This window comes from Grus americana, chromosome 3, assembly GCF_028858705.1.
Source record: "Grus americana isolate bGruAme1 chromosome 3, bGruAme1.mat, whole genome shotgun sequence".
NCBI lineage: Eukaryota > Metazoa > Chordata > Aves > Gruiformes > Gruidae > Grus > Grus americana.
The window spans coordinates 7,868,128-7,892,779 of NC_072854.1; the positions used below are offsets into that span (position 1 = coordinate 7,868,128).

Sequence of the window (24,652 nt, forward strand, 5' to 3'; positions counted from 1 at the left end):
AAACCCATCAAGTTTCGCTGACTCGGCAAGTTATCACCCAGCAGCCGAACCACCACAGCAATCAGCATACAGACTCTCAGCCCATCCCAAGCACCACATGAAAGAGATGTAGGCTAACCTGTTACACATATCTGTTTCGGCTTCAGCTCCCTGGACAACAGGAGCACATCCAGGGACACAGGTCACCTCAGGAGATGGGAGGTAACTTGTTAAAGGACAGTGACTCTACTTCCACGTGTCTGAACCATGGGACTGGGTAGAAGACCCTGAACTACTAAACTGTGCTGCAAGTGCTCAGATTTTCACAGCTACACAACGAAGGCACTCACCATGCTGTACAAATAACATGACTGGCCTGATTCCACCTGTGGTTTCCTACTGACATCCATCATCTGCGTGTCGTATTTCCAAGCAGTCACTTCACATGCTTTCATTTGAATAGAATTTAACTCCTTAAGGGCACTGGATCAGCAGCTGTGAAGCCAAAGATCCCCAGATACAGCTCAACAGATACCACCACAAGCAATAGCAGCAGTTCAAGCTTCCCTTTACAGCTCCCTCCAAAGCCTTTCCCCTTCTAGACACAATTCCTTTGGGAAACCAGTTAATTCCCTCTCACCTCTGCAGAGAAGGATGATGAGGAATGCTGACCACAGAATTTTGCATTCGGACAGTTGCTCTCTCTGCCATAGCCCAAAATATTCAAAGTCATTTTACACTGGCTCAAAAGCAGGCAGCTCTAGTGAATGGTTTTAAATTTATTGATATTTAACACAGGAGTGTAAGAGATTATGATAGCCTGAGAGGAAAGAAGCTACTTTAAGGTACTGTGAGTCAACCATAGAATCATAGAATCATAGAATAGCTTGGGTTGGAATGGACCTCAAAGATCATCTAGTTCCATGGGCAGGGACACCCTCCACTACACCAGGGTGCCCAAAGCCCCATCCAACCTGGCCTTAAACACTTCCAGGGAGGGGGCATCCACAGCTTCTCTGGGCCACCTGTTCCAGTGCCTCACCACCGTCACAGTTAAGAATTTCTTCCTAATATCTCGTCTAAATCTACCCTCCTTTGGCTTAAGGGGCCATTCCCCCTTGTCCTATCACTCCATGCCCTTGTAAACAGTCCCTCTCCAGATTTCTTGTAGGTCTCTTTAGGTACTGGAAGGCTGCTATAAGATCTCCCCAGAGCCTTCTCTTCTCCAGGCTGAACAAATGCTTTGCACAAGTCCAGGTAGATGATGTCAGTTGCCCTTCCCTTATCCACCAACGCTGTAACCCCATCGTAAAAGGCCACCAAATTTGCCAGGCATGATTTTCCCTTAGTGAAGCCATGTTGGCTGTCACCAATCACCTCCTTATTTTCCAGGTCTCCCACTTCCTTCCAGAGAGGGCCAGATAATAGAACTTAAGAACTTGCTTTTTGAATTTTCACCCCTTGATCTAACTTCAGTAAAAGTTTGAATGCAATGTCAAGGCTTGACTTGGCCACAGGCGGTCCATGACATCCACCAATAATATGCTCAAACAATATAGACAGAGGCTCGGTGTGTGAACCACCAAGAGGGCAGAAAGTTGAACAAGAAACTCAAGCATATAATCTGATGAATCTGCTAAAAGTCTGCTGCTTGGTAACTTGGCTAGGCCGACTAGCTGAGCCTCGGTTTGGTGCTCATGATGAAGATCACCATTAGTTAACAAGGTACCACACATCAGGAGTGCCACTGTGGCAGGTGGCATGTGCCAGTCCTGGTTTTCCTAACCACGATCTGTGCCAGTAAATGACATCACCCTGCCCAGATCAGTGTGCTCTGTCAAGCCGTTCCCCTGCTTACCGATCATGGGCATCCCTAGGGTTTGGTATGGGCACTCCAGGCTGCCTCCTTGTGTCCTTCCAAAGATAGCAGAGTAAATGGCTATCACCATGCTCTTCTTACAGCTTAGCCTCAGCTTGTCATCTTCACAGGCTACTTTACTCTTGTACTCATCTGGAAGGAAACAAACACTTAATTACTCAGCTGATCCAGAGGCAGGCACTCAGCATGAAGGGAGCCCTCTCACCTCCCCGTGGTGTGAGCTTGTCAGAAGCAGCAGCGATTCTGGGTGTACGCCCAGAGGTGCACATCAGCTGCCAGCACAATCCCAGCCTTACAACTGCATTTGCTAGAGTAGCAGTGATCATTTGCATTATGCATTGTCTCTTTGGCATTATCAGTGCTTTTAATGAACATATTTTAACCTAGCACATGTCATTTCTGGTAAATAGCCGATAATTTCATTTTGCAGACAAAGAAGTGAGGCATGGCAATTGAGTGATTTCCACACAGTGATATTACAAACCTATGGCAGCAGAAGGTAAAAGCCTGTCTTTAGGCACCTGTCTCATCCACAGAACAGCCCTTTCTGTGCAAAGCATTTATTCTACATCACGGCAGCTCAAATGCAAACATAATTATGCTCAACAGCTTTTTTCACAGCAGCTTTCCCTTGGCAGATTCAATAGGAGATATACTACATTTGTTAATGATGGGGGCTGCGCTTGCCTGTTGGAAGTACAGATGTGCAAAGCTGCTTCCCAAATCCTTCTTGAAATGGTCAGTCCAAGAACACAAAATACACCCTTGCTTTTGTAAGGCTGGTGTACACAGAACAGTTGCTTGGTTTACATCTATCAAGGAGACTGGGCAATTATTTCACAAGAAATCACATGTCATTCACTTCTCTTTACTATTATTATTTGTATTATGGGAACCCCTAGAGGTCCCAACCTAGAACAGGCCCTCCCCATGTATGTCTGCCAACACACCACAGAAGACAACACTGTTTTGAGGAGCTGAGTCTTTATAGCTAGATTTCTACAAGCGTGAAAGATAGAGACTAAGAGAAGTGAAGTCTACGGTCACCCCAGCCAACCCAGGACACAGCCAGGAATATAACCTCAACCTCTCCAGTCTCTATAGAGTGACCTTCCACTTGATTACGTTATTTACCATTAGAAAAGTAGCCACGACAGCATCCAAATAGCTTAATGGGAAGGGTCCCTGGCCCCTGGTAACCTCCCAACCATGATCAGTCATTTTATCTGAAATGCTCCTAGTTGTACCAGGTCAAAATTGTGCCACAGAGCACGCTAACAACCAAACAGCATGGATAATCACCAGACAGTGCCTGGGGCTGCCCCTGCCCCTGTATCATTTCCTAGCATAGACATGACTTTTGTCTCTCCCTGCCACTGGTTCTCTATGCCCAATACTATATATATACATATATATATATAAAAAAGAGAACTTATGCAAAGTCCATATGTATCAAATTACTCAGTAACTGAGAACACTAGCTAATAATTACTTTATAGTTTAATACTTAAGTCTTTACACCGTGGCAGCTAGCGCTTAATGCGACATTTTTGACTGTCCTGTAACTATAGGTTTGAGAATTATTTTTCCTGATTGCAGATGGAGAGGAATTTTCCACCAAATTTGAATCATAAAAGAATTTAGTTTGGAAGACTCCTCAGGAGGTCGTCTGGCTTAATCCCTGCTCAAATCAGGGCTCACTTCTACATTAGATTAGTTTTTTCAGAAGAAACTGCATGGAGAAAACATGTACCAAAACAGGCACATGCTGATTTAAAAGAAATGTCTGAAAACAAACAACTCTTCTGAAAATTCATACTGGAAATAAAAGAAAAAAAAAAGGCCCCTCAAAATAGCCTATTACCTAGTGATCAGAGCATCCACCTGAAGTGTGAAAAGCCGGGTCCAAACCTTCATAGTCTGGGTGAGAATCTTAACCCTAGACACTATCCCAGTACATAATCTTCCTTCTCTCTCTGCAGCCTTTTACAAAAATCTCTGAAAGATCCTAGTTTTTATCCCACTGCAGGGAAACTTTCAAACCTCTAAAATATTTATTGAATGGGAAAACACTTTCTCATCCATCCCTGTAGATGAAGACAGAATAGAGACCTAACTTATTGATGGGAGAATCTTTGAAGAACACACATCCTTCAGCAATACCTATAGGGATAAACCCACAACAAGCTGAGCGTGTAAAACAGTGACAGGAATCAGGAATAGAAGCTCTTTTCAACATCAGAGTAGGTAGGGAGAGGAACCTCATACACCTGTGAAGAATCAATGATCTTTTTATCTATGTAGGTATTTCATCCACAATTACCATGAAGGCATCTGAATAATACACTGAACATACTAAGGGTTGTTATCTTCACCTGTAATTGTCTCCTGTAGGATTTTTGTTTCTTCTGGGAGGGAAATGGTATCAAAGCTTTAGCCTGGGTATACAGTGTAAAACCTTAACAGAACTTTATAGACTTTAAATAGATTTTATTTTCCTCTGGAAAAAAAAACAACATGGATTCAAGCTAAAAGCACAAAAGCATAAAACTCTGCAATAGGACAAGCTATACATAGTTAATAAAAAATATTTGGAAAGGGAGAATACTTATGACTGGCTGAAGTGGTTGAAATATGAAATAGTTGATTAACTTTAGAAAAAGATCAATTTTAAAGTCTCTAATGAGCGAGTGCCAGGGTCCTCTGTGAAGGTCTTATTTCTTCCAAGGCACTAACTCAATTTCCTCTTCTGATTTAGTTATTATTAGCTACATCTCCCAATTAACAAGTATAATTGATTGCTTAACCACATGTCCTGTGGACCCATTTAAGGTCCTTACAATATCTATTAAATTCAGTTGACCGTTCAAAGTCAGGGCTTGTCATTTGAAAACTTGCCTGGGATTTAAACACAGTATTGCATTTGGCCCAGAAGACACTGGGATGCACATTGACATCCTTTCTGAAAGTCAGTCCAGCAGTCATGAGACAGTCAACAACAAAACTCAGCCTCTCACATTTGCAGTTCTTACCCTTGTAGACGCTTTGGGAAGTCATGTTCAGGACTTATGGGGGCAGCTACTTGATGGATGGTTTGAGATATTAGATGAGGGAGGTGAATCTCAGTGCACACTCCTTGGGAACCAGTGCAGTTTATGGGTGATGTGCTCCTGGCGTACTGCGGTGTGGTGTAAGAGGGCTGTGCCACCTGAAGCAGATGCCACCTCCTCATGGTCACTAAATTCTACCCTAGGAAACACCTACTGGAGCAGCCAGTTCGCAAGGCTCTGGCTGAGTTCAAACTGGTTAGGGCTGCAGTCCCCTGGGCTGGCACAGATAGAAGACACTGCTTTCTTAAAAGGAAGAAAAAAAGAAAAAAGGATTAAATACGCAGTAGTATATCAGACTCCCAAAAGGTTCCCTTGGATGAAATAGGTAGTAGTATTTCAGACTCCCAAAAGGTTCCCTTAAGCTTGATCACTGGAAAACAGTTTTCTGGGCAAACTAATAGAAATCTGGATAACCAGATGCTCTGGATAACCTCTGATGCTACAGAGGACACAAGTCCCTGAAAGTATGTGCTGCTTCATAGCATTGCCACCTCCATCTTAGCCAGGATGAACCAAAGCCAGCTGCTTTTCATCCAGGCACTGATGGCTCCCACGTATTGGATGATGGTAACGACTGTGACTGATATAAAGAAAATGCAGAGCTAAGCATCATCCATATATTTACTGGTACTTCAACCCATAATAGCCTTATATAAATATTGAAAAGAACCGAGGCAGCGTAAGTGACATAAGAGAGCTGGGACTGGGAATGAATCCGCATTTTTCTCTCTCACTCTCCCAAGAAGAACTGGCCTCCTACAGATCAGTCACAATCTGGTCCTAAGCCTGCTGTAACTGTTACAGTCTGGATATAATTCAGTCCAAATGCAAACATTTGTATTAGTGGGTTTCATGTTTCACCCTGAAAAATTAAACATGCTTAAATGGCCTAGGAAAGGTGGCAGTGATATTCAGCAAATGGCTTACTCAACTCTAATCCCCCATGCAGTCATTTGTAGGGCAACAGAGATTTACCATGATTAAGATATTTGCTAAGGATAATATCCCTTTTATTACTGCCTGTTTTCAGAGACACTGGCTTAAATATAACTCAATAGAGAGAAACCAAGGAGGGAACAGCTGTAGGCTTTTCTAGACACGTTTTTAAAGGTCATTATACGACATGATTAAAACATAGCTAGACCAATTGAGGGAAAACAATGATAAACGTTTCTAATGGAAAAATTGGCTTTCTCAAACAGTAAAGTGAACAAGAAGACCCACTGTAATGACAGGATGTGTACAAGAATATTAAAGTATTGACCTGTAGTAAATACATTTACCCAGTGTCTTAAGGACATTTTCACCTGTGGTCTATAACAATTTTCTTAATGATCATGATTGGGAAGCTCAAAACTAAATGTCAGTTGGCTCAATCTCTACAAGATCTTAGAGATAAAAACTCCTAAATAGATTTTGCATCTAACAAAGTGATGGAATACATGAATGCCAGATTTCTACCTTGCCTAAAATTATATTTTCCAACAGAACTTATGAAAAAAATGTATTACATTTTGCTAATTAAAATATGCATGCATCACGTAATCAATGCATAGCTGACCCTGTTTCCCAGATCAAAGAACTGGAAATATGTGGAAAGAGAAATCTGTCTTCCTCACAAAATCCTAAAGGATTTAAATCTCAGAATCAGGGATATGAGCAAGAGAAAAGAAAGAGATTTTGCAGGAAACAGAGATGGTCTTGACTACTTCCTTATCAGGTCAGGATTGTTTCCCATAGAAGACTGTCTTGTCTAGGCTCTAACTTCTATATTGATGAGAATGCACCCAAGATGCTACTTCAGAACCATGCTGCACTCCATGTTAGCCAATAACTTCTCTTCAGCCCAATTTTTGCCTTTCTCACCTTCATCTCAGCTTTGTTAGCTGTTTCACTGCATACCACAAAAAACAAGGAACACTTCCTGCCTTGAAATTCATAACTTTTCATTACATTCAGCCATTCCACCAAGACCTGTCTTCCTTTCACTGGTAAGTAAATGTGTTTAACTATTGGGTGGTGGTTAGCACTGGTCTGTGAAAAAGGGCACAGGGACTTTCACTTTCTCACCCAGCCACTCTCTCCAGAAGAACTGCGTTAATGGCAGATACCTCTCCAATGCTCCGTGTCACTCTTCCTACCCACATCTCCTACTGCACCTACCAGATACTGGTTGGTTGCACTGAGATGCACAGTGGCCAGATGGCTCAAGTGGAATATGCAACCATTTAGTCACAAGTTAAAACTCAGACTGGAATTCATCACCAAATAATAAAGATTATAATCTATTTTGCTGGTTTCAGCCCATGCAGAAGAATACTTACTTACGTCACAAAAGTTGCCACATAGCAATTTTTTGTGTCAGCCTAACGAGAAAAGCCAAAACAAGGGTTAACCATGGAAATATGAACTCTACTATGGATGTAGTCACTCCAGACCATAATTCACAGTCACAAAGGACAGAAGGCACTTCTTCAGATTGTCTAGGCCAGCCCCCTTGCTCAGACCAGAGTTAACCAGAGCAGCAGGTTCCTCAGGGCCATGTCCATTCAAGTTTTTAACACCTCCAAGGATCGAGACTCCACAACCTAATTGGGCAACCTGTTCCAATGATCCTGTTAATTGTGTGAGAGATGAGTACAGTGAGTGCCTGCTAATATCTCTGCCAGGGGAATTAGGAAGATAAGTCTCCAAGACAGAAAACCTATTAAACAGTAGGACAGACACTTCTAAGCAGCATCCTTGAACAAAAGACTGCCCACGTACAGCTCAGCTTGGACATACCCATCCAGTACCCTTCCTTGTAACCTGTGACCCTCATTTTTATATATTTTTATTTTCCCCCACAAACAGCTAATTCCAAGGATCTGCGGTACACCTTCTGTAAGAAATAGAGACATTTTTTAGTGCATGTAGATCTAAGTCCACCTTCCCAAAATTAAAACAGATAAGCACATCTCAAAGCAGGTAGGGCACAGGTGCCTTGGATAGCTTTCACTGACTCCTATACTCTTCTGTGAAGAAGGTAATTGGACTGAAAGTGTATTTTGCAGTTGGTGCTCCCCTTCAAATCTTTTCCCCACACTCCTATTCCTGTGTTCCTTTATTTACTTATTTTTCATTTCAAGTAAGCATTTGTTATCTGAGTTTTGCATCCTCTTCTACTCTTTGGAAGATATAAGCAGATTCTGGCCTCCAAGTCCCCGAATGCAAGTAAGCTGACGCAGACCAGAAATTCCTCACAGTGGCAAACACCTACTCTTTAGAGCAGTGCACATTGCTACGGCTCCTTGCTTTTTGTTTCCTCCCAATTTCCTTTCACTTATGACATGCATTTCATATCCTGAGTCCCAGAGCTTCCTCCTCATCCTCATGAACCTGCTACTAATGAGTACTTTCCATTCATCTCAGGCTTTGAATAAATCCGTATCAATCAAGTCAGCATTCCCTTAGGCAGGATTGGATGGAGGAAACTTTTCCAGGACAGGAAAGGTCTCCAGAGTCCTCAGATACAGACTTTCCTCTGACTCCCCCACAAGCACTTCAGCTGTGGGCTACCTGGTCATTCCCTCATTTCAACACCCAGGATCTAAAAAAGATCATCTCCTTTCATTTGGAGCATAAGTAAGTGAGATTGTCACAAATTCATGCATTTGCATAGAAATACCTTTTAATGTTATTTCAGTTCAATTTTCCCTTTGAGAAACTTTTTGTGAAGATGCTGTAATTTAACTTTTAAAAATTGAAGTTTGCTACCATCAATGGCATGGAGCACACCACTTCTGCAGAAGTTAATCTGATACTCTGAAAGATACATCTCAGATGACAGTCCAGAGCTATATCAAATAGGCAGTTTGCCAACTTCAGAAGTACCCTGAAAACTCAAGAGTGCCAAGTTCTGGAGGTCTGAAACCATTTTGACAAGTAAGAAGACTGTTCTTTGCAAACGACCTTGTCAGATTCCTTTAAAATTACACTCCCGATGCACCCATCCAATTTGCAATGTTTAAAAGGCGCCTTTCCCCACTGTCACTTTCATTAGTCTGAAGTAGTTGTCTTTTTATATTCTGCTGTGAAAAGCCTGGCAGTGTTGCAAATTAACTGCTACATTTCATTTCCAAAGTCGAGTTCAGATGCACCTAGTTGCACTTTCCTGTTGGACAAAAGAGGTATATGGTTATCTAAGGAAGAAAAAGGGAACAGTATCAACATATATACCCTAGACTGCAAGATGAGAGTTAAACAAAACACTTGGGAGCACTGTACAAATTTAATTCTCATCCTACTTCTTCCAATAACAAAATTGGGCTGATTTGCTGAAGCAACAGAAACTTACAGGCATCCTGCTGCCTGAGCCTCTGCCTCACCATTTATCAGTCCTCCGTCCAAGGACCTGAGAACCTCCTGGCTAAATTTCGGTGAAATTTGTCAGAAACGTTGAGATGACAAATGTAGTTAAGTCCCTACACATTTTATAAGAACTGGTGGCCAACTACAGAAGACAGTCAAATTAATGCCAAAACTGGTTGTAATTTTTGCACTGTTCCACCAGCCAACCAGCATGGATGGAATATATGGTCAATTAGCATGTATATAAATCTGAACTAGCTACACCATAGGAGGTAACATAGGAAGCATGGTGAAAACCTTTGTTATTGCAACGAAAAGATGGGAGAGATGCACTAAGGAAAAAGATTACTTGAATACGTAAGGGAAAAGACTTCATTAGAACCCTCGCTCACAGCACTTTTGTTCCTCTCTTCCAGTGATGGTGTAAATCTGGAGTAATGCTGCTTAAAGTTATTATTAAAATAGATGAAAGGAAGAATTTAGTCTTATATCATTAAAACAATCTTCTCCAAATGTTAAAATAATGGCAATAATAATTCTGACACAGGAACATTAAAAGGATACCTGATTGATATTTTTACATATAATCCATGGGGTTGCCTGGAGCATAAAATATGGGAAAATGAAGTCTACTAGATTAAAAGCTAGTTCACTACTGTCCTAAATAATTAAACACACAGTATTCCCTCAATGGCTTTGCCTGAGAAGAAGCATGTAGCTGGGAGAAATACAGTTACTAAATCTCCCAAATTCATCACGGGTGCTTTAGAAGTCCCAGCTCCTGGAGACATGATTAGGTGACAACCTCCAGTTCCTTTTAAGTAGTCAGAAAAATAAGTGTGTATCCGGGAAGAGCTTGATGCACCATTAGTATGATGAAAAACTGAAAATATCAGGAGACATCTGTTTTAAAAATGTAGAATTAATTTGAAAACCAAATGTAGAACTGATACTGAAAAAAATATTGAAGAAATCCACACTGTTGGAAAGAATTCATTACCATGCCTCTACCCCAGAGAAGATCTACTCTTCTCTGCTTTTTTTTCCAAGATACATTTATTTGAGGAGAGCAACTGATCTATGTTTTCTGTCTTGAATAAGTCCGTATACAGAACCCCCTGCAGAAGTACTGTATAAGTTTACCTCCCTATTCTGTGAGGCCTACACACACAGTTTAAAGTATGGATTCAATATGACAGATCTAAACTTTCACAAAAGTAAACCTTTGCAGCATCTCAATTTGGTTTATAAGCATATTGTTTCTGGGACATGCTTTTCTTCTCCCAGTGCTTCACCAGTATGCCAGAAAATCTTGAAATCTATCATTCTGCTATTGCAAACCACTACCACAGTGGGAAAATGTTGAGATTTAGATTTACGGGTTTCATTTTTAAAAACTTGGTTTCCTTGTGTTTATTTTGGTTAATTGCCCCAAGGACACCCCTTTGCTCTTCTTGGGAGAAGGCTCCCAGATCACTTTGTCTCCTGCAGCACCCAAAGCCACTCATGACACCCGAAGCACCATCCACAATGCAGTCTCCATCATCAGCACAGAAAGGTATCACAGGGGCCCACAACAGCGAAGGATGGGCTGGATCTCTCTCTTCTCTCACTGTTATGAGACCCCACCTGCAGTACTGCATCCAGCTCTGGGGGCCCCAGTACAAGAAAGACATCAAGCTGTTGGAGCGAGTCCAGAGGAGGCCACAAAGTTGATCAGAGGGCTGGAGCACCTCTTCTATGAAGACAGGCTGAGAGAGTTGGGGTTGTTCAGCCTGGAGAAGAGAAGGCTCTGGGGAGACCTAATTGCGGCCTTCCAGTACCTGAAGGGGCCTACAGGAAAGATGGTCAGGGACTGTTTATCAGGGAGTGTAGTGACAGGACAAGGGGTAATGGGTTTAAGCTGAAGGAGGGTCGATTTAGATTAGATATTAGGAAGAAATTCTTTACTGTGAGAGTGGTGAGGCACTGGCACAGGTTGCCCAGAGAAGTTGTGGATGTCCCAGTCATTGGAAGTGTTCAAGGCCAGGTTGGATGAGGCTTTGGGCACCCTGGTCTAGTGGAGGGTGTCCCTGCCCATGGCAGGGGGGTTGGAACTAGATGATCTTTGAGGTCCCTTCCAACCCAAACCATTCTACAATTCTATAAGTACATGAGAGCAAAGGCTCCCAGTTCCTTCTGGCAATGCTATTGACTCACCTGTCCCAGCACAGAAAGACTGTGGTGTATCACTTCCGTCTCCTTCACTGAAAATTTGTGGCTTAAATGGGGTTTTTTACCCTTGTTTTTTTCCTAGGACCCCACAGAAAACTTAAATGCCAATGGACAAAGGGCATCTATAAAAGTCACAGCTCTGTGATTTATACAATTTAGGCAGATTTCAGAATTTGTCTTTTTCAGTGGTTCACGTATGGATACTGGAGACCTGATCCAGCAAAGGCAATCTTTCACCTACATCAGCAGGAAGCACCTTGGTCTTTGCTGGCTCCTCATTATGTCAATCAGGGCTGACTGCTGAAGCTTGAAAACGAGCTGGGTTGGTTTTGTTTTTTTTTTTTAACTCTCCTGGGTCAGCAGCAGTTTGCTTCTCTGTGGGGGCAGGGGCTGACAATAATCTCTGCATTCGCTGACAATGAAATCACACATTCCTCTTAATCCCACTCCTGACAGTCAAGTGATTAGTGTGCTACAGAGATAGGGCTATTTGACAGTGCCTGAAAATCTCTGTGCATCAACGGCTTAAAACAATATTAATCGTTAGCATTAAAGTTTCTCTGACCCCGACCACAGGCTGATGGAGCTGTCCTCTGTTATTTATAGCGTTCCTTTATTCACACCTTTTCATCGCCACAGCGTTTGCTGCCTGAGGTTTTATTGCCCTTATAAATTTCCTCTCCCTGCACCATGTTAACAGTTTTGAAATAATACAGATAAGCAAGAGCAAGCTGATGAATGCAGGAGGTAAAAGACTTATTCTGCTGCCTCGGTGGCTGGGCCAGAAGGATGTGCCCATTTAACAGCCCACCAAAAAGCAATGCAGTGAACAATACAGTGAACTTCTCCTGCCACCAATAAACCTGTCTTACAAAGAAGATTAATGCTTTTCTGAAAGGGTTGATAACTACTGAATTGCCAATCTATCCCAGCACTAAAAATCAATCACCAGCGTTAAAGGGACCAGGAATACATTTAGGTCTCTCTTTGCTCTCATTTGAAATTTCTACAAAAACTGTTCTTTCCACTCTTGCTCACAGCATTTTGCAAATTGTGCTTCAGGAGTGAAAGCCTTGAGGATGTGTGATGAGACCAGGCTTTTCATGCCATGTTCACTGAATTTAACAGAAGAGGTGTAATCCTCAGCCCAGCAAAGTCAATGACAAAGACCACCCTAGATTCAATATTGAAGGAATGGATTGTAGGCAAATTAAAAGGTGAACAAGACGCATACACTTAGAATCACAGAATCATAGAATATCCTGAGTTGGAAGGGACCCATAAGGATTATCGAGTCCAACTCCTGGCTCCACACAGGACCAGCCAAATCAGAGCATATGACTGAGAGTGTTACCCAGACACTTCTTGAACTCAGTCAAGCTCGGTGCTGTGACCACTTCCCTGGGGAGCCTGTTCCAGTGCCTGACCACCCTCTCAGTGAAGAACCTTTTCCTAATACCCAACCTAAAGCTCCCCTGTCGCAACTTCATTCCGTTCCCTCGGGTTCTATCACTGGTCACCAGAGGGAGGAGATCAGCACCTGCCCCCTCGCTCCCCCTCGTGAGGAAGCTGTAGGCTGCAATGAGGTCTCCCCTCAGTCTCCTCTTCTCTAGGCTGAACAAACCAAGGGACTTCAGCCTCTCCTCATATGTCTTCCCCTCTAGACCCTTCACCATCTTTGTTGCCCTCCTTTGGACACTCTCCAATAGTTTTATGTCCTTTTTGTACTGTGGCACCCAAAACTGCACACAGTACTCAAGGTGAGGCTGCACCAGCGCAGTGTAGAGTGGGACAATCACTTCCCTAGACCGGCTAGCAATGACATCATTGATGCACCCCAGGATACACTTGGCCTTCCTCGCAGCCTGGGCATGCTGTTGACTCATGTTCATCTTGCTGTCGACCAAGAGCCCCAAGTCCCTTTCAGCATGGCTGGTCTCCAGCGTCTCATCGCCCAGTCTGTATGTATAGCCAGGGTTGCCCCTTCCCAGGTGCAGAATCCGGCACTTGCCCTTTTTAAACCTCATGCAGTTGGTGATTGCCCAGTTCTCCAATCTGTCCAGATCTCTCTGCAAGGCCTCTCCACCCTCGACGGAATCAACAGCTCCTCCCAATTTGGTGTCATCTGCAAAGTTGCTCACGACACATCCAAGTTGTTTATGAAAACATTAAAAAGGACTTGCCCTAAAATGGAGCCCTGGGGAACCCCACTAGTGACTGGCCACCAGCCTGATGTAACCCCATTTACCGTAACTCTTTGGGCCCAACCTGTCAGCCAGTTGCTCACCCATCACACTATGTTTTTGTCAAGCTGTATGCTGGACATTTTGTCCGGAAGGATACTGTGAGAGACAGTATCAAAAGCTTTACTGAAATCTAAAAAAATGACATCAGCTGGCTTCCCTTGGTCAACTAGATGGGTGACCTTGTCGTAAAAGGAAACTAGGTTTGTTAAACAGGCCCTTCCTCTCACGAACCCGTGTTGGCTATGACCAATGACTGCGTTGTCCTTCAGGTGTTTTTCGATAACTCCCAGCGTAATTTTCTCCATAATTTTACCAGGCACTGAAGTGAGACTGACAGGCCTGTAGTTACCAGGGTCTTCTTTCTTGCCCTTCTTGAAAATTGGAACAACATTTGCCAGCTTCCAGTCAACTGGGACCTCTCCAGATTCCCAAGACCATTGAAAAATAATTGAGAGAGGTCTCGCAATGACATCAGCCAACTTTCTGAGCACCCTAGGATGAATACCATCGGGCCCCATGGACTTGTATGCATCCAGGTGGAGCAGCAAGTTCCGCACAATTTCAGGGTCAGCTAGGAGTTTATCGTTACCGCGGTCATGGTCCTCCAACTCGGGGCAACTGGGGTCCCAGAGCCCATCATCAGTGTTGAAGACAGAGGCGAAGACACTGCAAGCCTAGGTGGTCCTTCCAAAATGTCCTTTCCATACTTTTCAGTCAATCCAACTAAAATCTGATGAGGAGACCTGACCAATTCCCCAAGAGACATAAAGCAGCTTCACATTCACCAGCAACTGGCAATCACCAACACAGGGGACAAGTCTTTGCAATTCTTTGATAGCTAGAAAAGCTCTGCCACAAGTAATGGTATTCTGCTGCTTGTACAGGTTTTGAAGTACCACTGGCAAAAAAAATTGCAGACTTTCCCGGGACACAGCATGTCAGCTCTATCACTATATGTTAGAGAGTGCAAACCTGAAGATGACATTTTTATCAGCAGATTATCTAATTGGAATTAATTCCTAATTGATTTTAAAATCCAGTTGCTTTCTAATTAAAATTGCCTAGGGCTGTTAAGAAAAATAAAGTTACCTGAGCAAGATTTTGGCAAGGACATGAGGATGGGCATTCCCATGTTTGAAAAAAGTCATTGACATTTCACAAGAATTAACAGGACCTCTTAGATTAGAATTAAATCTATGTTGGAGAAAATGACCACCTGGTCTCTTCAAAACATGGTTCCAGGTCGATTCTCAGCACAAAGGTTTTTCCATAAATCAAAGCTACAGGTTCTGAACTAGAACAAAGTGACCTCCCCCACCCCCTTTCCACCTTCTACTCCCACACAAACTTTTGGCACTTCACCCTTTGCCAACAAACACAAGTTTCCTCCCCAGATGCGTTTCTCAGAGCCTTGATGTGCCTTTCACAATTATGTTTTTGTATTGTTACAGAGAGATTTGAGCTGCAATTGGAGCCCAGGTCACAATCCAGGCTTTCTGAAACTTCAAAGGTTTTAGTCTTATGTTTGTGAATAGAAGGGAGAGCAGCAAAGTTTGGATTTACACTTTGTTACATCGCTGGGATGATTAATACAGGGAGGCTTCACACCCGCCGGCCTCCAATTATCACATCCAGCTGCTCCACACAGCTTTTTAAAATTAAATAAAAATAATAATAGTTTAAAAAAAAATGCTGGATGGAGATTATCTCTCCCTGAATCCTTGAAGTCCTAAGCTAAAGTAGCAACTGCCTGATAGGGAGGAGGGAAAATATCAGTATAGCATTACAGGGGGCTGCAGCTCTATTCAGAGCTGAGAAGGGGACAGTACATCCAGGACAGCATGGCAATGGCAGAGGAGGAGACAAGAGAAAGGCACTACACGGGGGACTCATGGGGGAAGCCACATAAGCAGGGTAGGAGCCCTCTCCTTTCTCGACAGCGCTGCCAGCAAATGGCCACTCAGACAACACATCTCATCCTAAGGAATCCCTTTGCAGATACAAGCAAGCAGTTATGTCCCCATTTTGTTCAGCAGCATTGGCACTTTTGAAATAACAAAGCCAAAAAAAACCCCCAAACAACCATAAAGCCACCGCGGGTAAATGGATACTGTGCAGGGGCAGATCGATCCCTGCTTGTACAATAGCCCAGAGCAGCAACCAACCCCAGTAAAATCGGCTGCAGTGGTATTGCTGGGGTGCAGAGAGGTGAAGTTATTTCTTCAGCATGACTTGGGCAGAGACACAGATCCTGTTCCCAGCCAGGATTAGACCACGCAGCCCCTCCGGAAAGTCTGGCACACAGAGCAAATATTTCCTAGCTTACAATAACACACAATCTTACACGGTTCTCTGTCTCTGAAGTGAGGGGGATGAACAAACACCAAACTGTTTGAATAATATTGGTGAATCCAGATTTCAGTTAGAGGGAATTCATGTTAGACCAATTAAATAGTATGTCAATTCCCTCTAATTATATGTTCCTGCAGCCTACCCGGTAATTATACTTAATGGGTCTAAATCAAATCAGCATGTTACCTGAGAAATAATTGGATTTGTGTGCAATTTTTTAATGATCCTGAAAGGTACCCCAGAGATTGAAGTCCTCTGTGTGTTCAGGGCTTGATCCTAGGCTTCAGTGTGCTTTAGGAGTGGATCTCAGGCTACATTGGCCCTGATAAATTAAATGTGCCATTTCTCTCACACTGAGACCAACTGGCACGGGACAGCCCACAGCCATTCTCATCAACTTTTTTAGCCTCTAAAACAGGGTGGTTGTATCCAAACTTCCCACTGGAAACCATCCCCAGGTAGTGCCAAATGCCAGGCTACATCTATAGTAGAGGAGAACAACTCCAGGTTTCACTGCTTCAGCAACACATCCCAGCCTTGACCTGCAGGGTCCCTCTGGGCGTCTCTGTTGAGGCTGTCCATAGCAGGATGATTTGCAGAGACACTCCCAGGTTTAGAAGGACAAGTCATAGCTGTGCTCTGCTGAGACCTGTACTGTGCTTTTGAACATCTTCCCAAAGGTTGGTGCATATTAGAAGCTAAGGCCCACATGCTATGAAAAGAAAATAAAAGATAACTCCCTATACACTTTGATGAATCTTAACCCTCAAATCACATAGCACAAATAAATCAGTCTCACTTGCTCCAACCTGAGACAGAATAGAGCATTTTATTGATTATTTCTGATCTCCTTAAACATTCTGTACCTTAAAATTAAAAGTACACACACACACAGGATATATATTTATTTACAGGCACAGAGAATACTCAGGACTGCCAAACATCTGACATTTAAAAGCAGTCCCATGCACGTATCTGAGTCCTGTACATGCAAGATGAGAGTCCAGTGGACCCCAGATCCATCCATTGGATCAGAGAGGACCATGATGAGCACAAGACTTCCCCAAAGCACGCAAGCCATCGAATTTCTCATTGCTTCTAGTTAAGCAAGCACTTCTCTGAAATATTTCTTCGAATTTCTAGAAGTAGTGAAGCACAACACTTCAACACCAAACCTCTGCAAGAGTCTTCCCAGCTTCCAGCGAAAGCAGTCTCAAAGTGGTTAGTGCAGCAGGGATTGCTGCAATCGCCCTGCTCCCTAGAGCCCCACCATTTGGAAAATCTGGGGCTTTCCATTTCAACGTGATTTATTGTCCTCCATCTCCTTGAAATTCTGCCCATGAGAAACCAAAATAGCACCGTGCCTTGCGAGTGAACCCCATACAGCCAGTGAGCATCGAAACCACTAGATTTCAAACACAATGTAATATCAGAGAGGCATAACTGCAGTGACAGTGGCTGCAGGGAATGACTGCACCATCCACTTATTCTTCAGCAAAGGTACAAGTAAATGTCACTAACTTCAGTTTTGCTTTCTTTCAAGGAAGTCTTTCTTTTTAGATAACTACCTCTATTCAGAGGCCTTTTGAGTCTCCAGCATGCCTCTGAAAGTGGGAGGGCTTGGGCATCCTTTTTTTATGTTAAAGATGTCCTGTCCAAACCCTGCAGGCCACTTCCAAAAGTGGCCTCTCATACCTGTATACAGGAAAACTCACCTTCGTTCTACCTAGGTAGGCACTTAACCAAGGCACCTACTTCAGTGGCATGGTACATCAGGCTCCCTTAGAATCACAGAATTGTTTTGGTTGGAAAAGACCTTTAAGATCATCAAGTCCAACCATTAACCTAGCACTGCCAAGTCCAACCAATAAACCATGTCCCCAAGCACCACATCTACACGTCTTTTCAATACCTCCAGGGATGGTGACTCTACCACTTCCCTGGGCAGCCTGTTCCAATGAGTGACAGCCCTTTTGGTGAAGAAATTTTTCCTAATATACAATCTAAACCTCCCCGGCACAACTGAGGCCATTTTTTCTTGTCCTATCACTAGTTACTTGGGAGAAGAGACCAACATGCACCTGGCTACAGCCTCCTTTCAGGTAGTTGTAGGGAGCTCCCTTAATAGGCAATGGAAGGGAATAGATGTCTCGAGAAGAAATTCAGACCTTAAATGGCTTCTTATGAAAGTACTTCTGTCATGTCTACTGTTAAGAAGGACAAACTCAGGAACAGAAACATAGCCCAAAAAAATTGCATTTGTCTTTTGATAAAGTTATGGATCAAATCATGTGCCAGGCTCTCAACAAGGACTCTGGTGAAGTTCGGTTACAATTTTGTGTGCTCAGACTTTCTGGAGCAGATCAATACTCATAGGATCACAGCTTTTGGGATCAGCTCTTAAACATGAAGGCCTTGCACGGGATTCATTTACAGCTCATAAACCACACTCATATACTCAATACTCAAGAAAGGCCACCAAAATTTCTCATTGTCCTGTATTTTGCATTCTTTGGATCCACCTTTCTTCAGTCTTCTCATTAACCTTCTCCCTACTGCAGGGTGAAAAGGCTTACTGAACGGTCACTGAATTCACACGAGCACTAGATATTGTGCTTCTGAGACTCAAAAATAACATCTTGAATCATCAAGGAAAAGTTGACCATGTCCTGGTATCTCTGTGCAAGGCTAATCCTCACATATTTCAAATCTTGCTATTAATCCAGCAAGTTCTGATCAAAAGTTTGCCCAGCAACTAAGGAACAATAACTTGTGTCAGGTTACCTTGTTTCACCCTGCAAAATTGGAGCTGCCTGAAAAATGTCTTGAGGAAATGTTTTCAAGCAGCTTCCCCTGCTCTCTTTCAGGAAAATCACTTACCCAGCACACACACAAACTCCTCCTTTGCTAGCATATCTGTAATTAGCAAAGAATGCAAGGCATAAATATTTATGCACAGATGGGATCCTGAAGTACCTTCAGAAGTTCAACACAGGCCTCAATACTCAGATTTCTCAAGCGAGCTTTGATACAAAACCTGCAGGTTTAGGAGGACTTGTCAGAACACCCTGCTAATCACCGCTCTCTCCGGGATACATTTCTCACCCAACAAGGGATGTTACAATCACTTGTGAAAACCCCACAAAAAATGCAGGTGCTTCATTACCTACTTTTCATCTGAATTCATCACAGATCTTGCCAGATCACTTCACTTCATCAGCACAGGTATCTGCGTGCAAAAGTCGTCTGTGCTGCTGGCAGAGTCAGAATGTTTTTGCTTTTGTTTTAAACCTTCTCTGAAATCAGGTATGTTTTTCTTCCCTGTGCAAACTTTTTTTTTTATTTCTTCCCAAAAATTTTGCTGATGTGATGCTGGAACCATGTTAGCTATGTCTTCTAAACATCTTGGGATTAGGCTGGGCTGAAATGCCATGTCCAGACTATTAATTCAAATGGAGTCAGGGCCTGTTCTCTAGCTGAAATCCGTTGACACAGTTTGGCCACCATCAAACCCTATCCATCCCCAAACTAGTGTGTCTGCTTCCAAAGTGCTGATGGAGAACAGTGCCCAGGCTGTGCTGACTCCCCCAGTGGGGCCAGGAATTGGCCAAGAGGGTATTGGTTGTCCTGGGCCCAAGCCACATCAGGCTCACTCCTCCGCAGCGTGCATGATTGCACTCCCAGTATCCAGGCACCGGCCCCATTTAATTTAAACGCAGCTAATGAGATCACGCAAAACCCAGGTTAACATTTCCCAGCCTGATCCCAGCCTGGGAGCAATTAAAAGCTGGCTTATGCCATGGCATGGGCAGGTGAGCTTCCTGTTGCACCACCATCTTCAGTGCCTGCATTAGGCACCCAGGCCTGAAGTCTTTGCCCACGCAAAGAGCTCCCGCTCCCTTTGGAGGGGCAGGTGGAGAGGGGACAAGTCCCCCTAGCTCGCTGGGACAGGAGAGGGGCTGCAGATGGGAGCGGGAGCAGCCCACCCACCGCCGACAGCGTGAGCTCAGCGTTGGCAAAGGCTTTTGCTGGCACCTGCAAAAACAATCTGCAACTGGGGCTGCCAGCAAGGAGGAAGGAGCCGGAGCAGCAGCATCCCAGCAAGGCAGCGAGCGAGGGGGCGAGGGGAAACGCTCTGCACCCCAGGGGTTACGTTACACCGAAAATAAAGGTAGAAGGGAACAAAAAGTCCTACAAGGCCTGTCTGATGAGTATTAAGTATGAAAATGCTTTGGTCTCACCAGAGCAAACAGATTCAATATCGAAGTACTTACTTGGCCTGCATTTGTACCACACGATGAGGTATTTGCCGGTTCCAGGGCACGGATCTGCACCAAACAGCCGGCTGTTGACGAGAAACTGGCAGCTCCGCCTGTCCTGGCACTCGTCCAGCATCTTCTGCAGCCAGGGATGCACACAGACATGCACAGGAAACAGAAAAACAAAAGCACTTCAGTATCTCCACCAAAGGGATCGTCAAACGGAGACAAGCTTGAAAACTGGCCACCACATGAGGCAGGCAATGGTACTCAATGCAGTGGGTACCGCAGAAGCCGTGGGCTGGGAGAAGACTAAACCTTGCACTGTTTTAAGGAGCATGATGTCTTTCCCTTTCATGCATGCAAAAGGAGGGATTTGCACTGGGACGGTCACAGAGATTTTGAAACATTTGCATGCAATTTAATTGTAGTATAAGTCAGTACTGTCCCAGAAGAAGCAGCTTTGAGGACATGGATCAGCCTTGACAGTTAAAAGCGGAGACCCAAACTCTGCCACCACCATTTTGCTTTAGATTTCTCAGGAGATGCACAATTTCAACCGCAGCTTTCAAGAGAGCTTTTGCCTCGGTGATATAAAAGTTTTGGCGATTGCTGGCATTCCAATAATTAGTAGTTGTGGTGGGAACACTGTTATAGAGCCAACTTAGATTTTAACAGGGCTCCCTCCTCTTCCCCCATGACTATCATGTTCGTTTTAGCTAAACTCAGCAAGGGCTTGCGAGTCGGAGGGTCCCCCCACCACCAGCATTTTGGGTGCCATCCCCTTTTCTGCATGCTTTTCCTCTAACGCTCATTCCCCACTTCCCCATTCATAACACTCATCAAAACTGCATCTCAGAATCCACAGGGGCAAGACATTCTGTCTCCTGCTAGAAAATAGCTTCATTAAGGAAGATTAATGATTTTTTTTAACCCTATGATCCTCTAAAGCAGAAGTGGGGGGAGGGAATATTTTAAGTAGGGCAGTAATTAGGTTTTAAATTCAGCTGGATGGCTTAGGTAATATTTATGTACTCCTGTAGAGCCCCCAAAGCATTAAAATTACCTGACACACATGAACCTGTCAGAGCATTTTGAGACCACAGAGCAAGGTAATCCACCAGCCTCACTAAGTCCCTGTGATACAGAGCTGTGAATTCCAGTCCCAAAACAATTAATTTTCTCTTGCAAGGAGGCACTGGAAAATCCTTTCTCAGAAATTCCCCTAGACTCCCCTGGTCTCTTTTGTCTTCTCCCTGTTCCCTTTTCTTACACCCACCTTGATATTTGGGCTTTCCCACAATCTTATCCCCGTGCCATTAACATAAAAGCTATTCCCTCTCTACCATGCACCATGCAAACCAGTTTTCTCTCTGCCTCAGTGACTCCTGTATTTTTGAGTTCTCCCCAAACATTACATATATTATCTTTGGCATTACAACCCTGAATATCACCGTCTGAAGAACAGGAACAGCAGCTGTTCCAGTTTCAAGTGCAATTTGAAACTGGAAGGCTGCTCATAACTTCGTAAAGCTTTCACCTTTTGGGCTGAGACATGCAAGAATTCATGCCTGCCTCAAGTCTGACCTTTATTTTAAAGTTCAATCCAAGACAATTCAGGCCTTTCCTAGTAAGCAGAGAACATATGTTGTTGTTTTCCACTTACAAAGGTAATAAAATGCAGGCATCTCGTTTCAAAATACAGGGCTTAGGATGGAAAGGCTGAGAGGTGAACACTGAAGGAAGTGCCTGGGAGCATTAGCCCCAACTTGACCGTCACATTAAAATGCATAGAAACAGCATAGTCTTTCCTCTAGGCTCATAAGGGTTGACTGCTCACTCAGCATGTGAAATTTAATTTAATGCAAAATCCAATGAGTTGCAAAGGAATTTAAGTGAGGCCTCTACACAGATACCTCTTTTGATCTCACAAGGCAAAGAACAACTGGAGCCACTCGTGAGTCCTTCACAGAGAGAATCCTCTCCAAATCACTGCAGACCTGTTTGATGGTACTGTACAGCCACAGCAGTGTTTATTCCCAAGCAGTGCTAAGAATATGGAGCAAAGGGAAAGAAGCAGCACCCGAAATGTCTTCTTTTCCCACAAGGGCATCTTTCTCCTCTCTGAGACAGCAGACTCAGGTTTTTGGTCAACAAACCTGTTCATAGCACATGGGTGGGATTTTCAAAAGCCTTCAATGTGATAAGTGCTATTAAAACCAGTGGGAAAACCACTCTGGGTTTCAGCTGAGACTGAGTTAGGCCAACAAGAAGCCTCTCTGAAACCCTCAGTTTCGATGTATAAGCGGCACTTTTTCATCTGTCCTTAGGCTTAGCACCAGGAGCGAAGGCAATCACTTACCATCCTCAGAAAACGATTAATATGGGTGGCCTTCATGTTGTTCTACTCTAACCTTGTTTACTCCATATATTCCACAGAATCACAGAATCACAGAATGGTAGAGGTTGGAAGGGACCTCTGGAGATCATCTAGTCCAACCCCCCCCCTGCTAGAGCAGGATCACCTAGAGCAGGTTGCACAGGATGGCATCCAGGCAGGTTTTGAATATCTCCAGAGAAGGAGGCTCCACACCCTCTCTGGGCAGCCTGTTCCAGTGCTCGGTCACCCTCAAAGTGAAGAAGTTTTTCCTCATATTGAGATGGAACTTCCTGTGTTCCAGTTTGTACCCGTTGCCCCTTGTCCTGGCACTGGGCGCCATTGAGAAGAGTCTGGCCCCATCCTCTTGACACCCACTCTTTAGATGTTTGTAAGTATTGATGAGATGCCCTGTCAGTCTTCTCTTCTCCAGGCTAAACAGTGCCAGCTCTCTCAGCCTCTCCTCATATGAGAGATGCTTCAGTCCCCTCATCATCCTTCTAGTCCTTCCACATAAGTCAAACCTCCCAAGTTTACTTTCTGCTGTATGCAAAGTAACACAGAGCCCTAGGGAGAAGTTTGTACCTAAACTAAAGAGCAAAATTCATCTATGCCATTGTGAGACCATGGAAAATGGGAAGTGTTCTAGAGGCTGAATATACCTTTTACTAATTGGTTTTAGTGTTTAGCTACAGTTTCAACTTAATTTGGTAATAGCCATAACTCTGAGAAGTTATTTCATGGGGAGAAAGAAATCAATATTTCCTTTTCATTCATGTAATTCTAATGTGCCTCCCCCTGAAGAGCAGCAATTTTCCTGAAAATATAAAAAATCATTAAGATTTCTGATTTCCTGCAGACTGTTTCAGTAAGGTCTTGGGCGTAATGAAATATATCCATAAAGACTAAAATAAAAAAACATGTTCAATGCTCAGTGAAATACATCTGGGAAAATGCAATGAAAATTAGCAATGGTTGACTGTGCCATATTCTTGATTAAAAATAAAGAACAAAGATGTTACACCAGCCCTAACATTAACTTAAAAACTTGCGCGTAAAATTTTTACCTCTCCTTGCATACACAGTAATCTACACCAGCATCTTCATAAACACTGTGCAACACAGCAACTCTAGAGAACATGCGTGACAAGATGATCCACTACAGGTACACTCCCCCTGCAGGTCCAGTGCATCTGGTGTTTACGGGGGCCCTTACAAATCAAGACCTTAGCTTTCTGGTCTCAGTCTCAAAAATCACGCTTCTAGGCAGATGTCAGATGTTTCTAAAGTATTTGCTGCTGATCAGCTAGATCGACAGCAGGAAGGCTGTGAGTTTACTTGGTAGTGAGGGAATCTCCTGAGCTTACACGGCTTTTGCTTAACGGCTGGAAAAATTTAGGCAATTCATTCTGCATTTGCCTTGTTTTTCTGGCTGTCGCTGTTAGCTGTAAAGGTGGGAAAACACAACCACAAAACCAAGCAAAAAGAGGCCCACAGACGATCCGAACTTGCACAGAAATAGTAATAGACACGCAGAACCATCCCTAACATACAATCAGCTGTTTATGTCATTGCCATCTGATAGACCCCTGACTACTGCAAAACAAAGTCACATTGGATTAGATTATATTATAAAAATCATTCCAACTGAAGAAGGTGGAGGAGGAATTCCTGTCTGGCATGAAAGGGGAGGGAAGACACATTAACTGCATTGTGCCATTTTATAATTGCATTCCAGTGGTAAATCAAACCTGAGGGCTGACAGCCAGTGCTCAGAAGGGAAGTTGTGGCTGTTTAAACCCATTCCATTCTCTAGTTCATGATTGAGCTAAGATGCTGCAAGATTTAGAGGAGATAAGAGAGCAAGAAATGTGAATTCAGTAAAA

General features: G+C 43.5%; 1 protein-coding gene across 1 annotated transcript in view; it reads right to left on the minus strand.

The window, feature by feature from the left end:
• EVA1A (eva-1 homolog A, regulator of programmed cell death) overlaps nt 1-24,652 on the minus strand; it is a 216,022-nt gene that overhangs the window by 121,421 nt on the left and 69,949 nt on the right. Inside the window, exons 3-4 of the mRNA XM_054822432.1 lie at nt 20,405-20,528; nt 1,838-1,990 (exon numbers count right to left, since the gene is read on the minus strand). Of these exons, the coding sequence (XP_054678407.1) occupies nt 1,838-1,990; nt 20,405-20,528 (277 nt within the window). The remainder of the gene's footprint in view (nt 1-1,837; nt 1,991-20,404; nt 20,529-24,652) is intronic.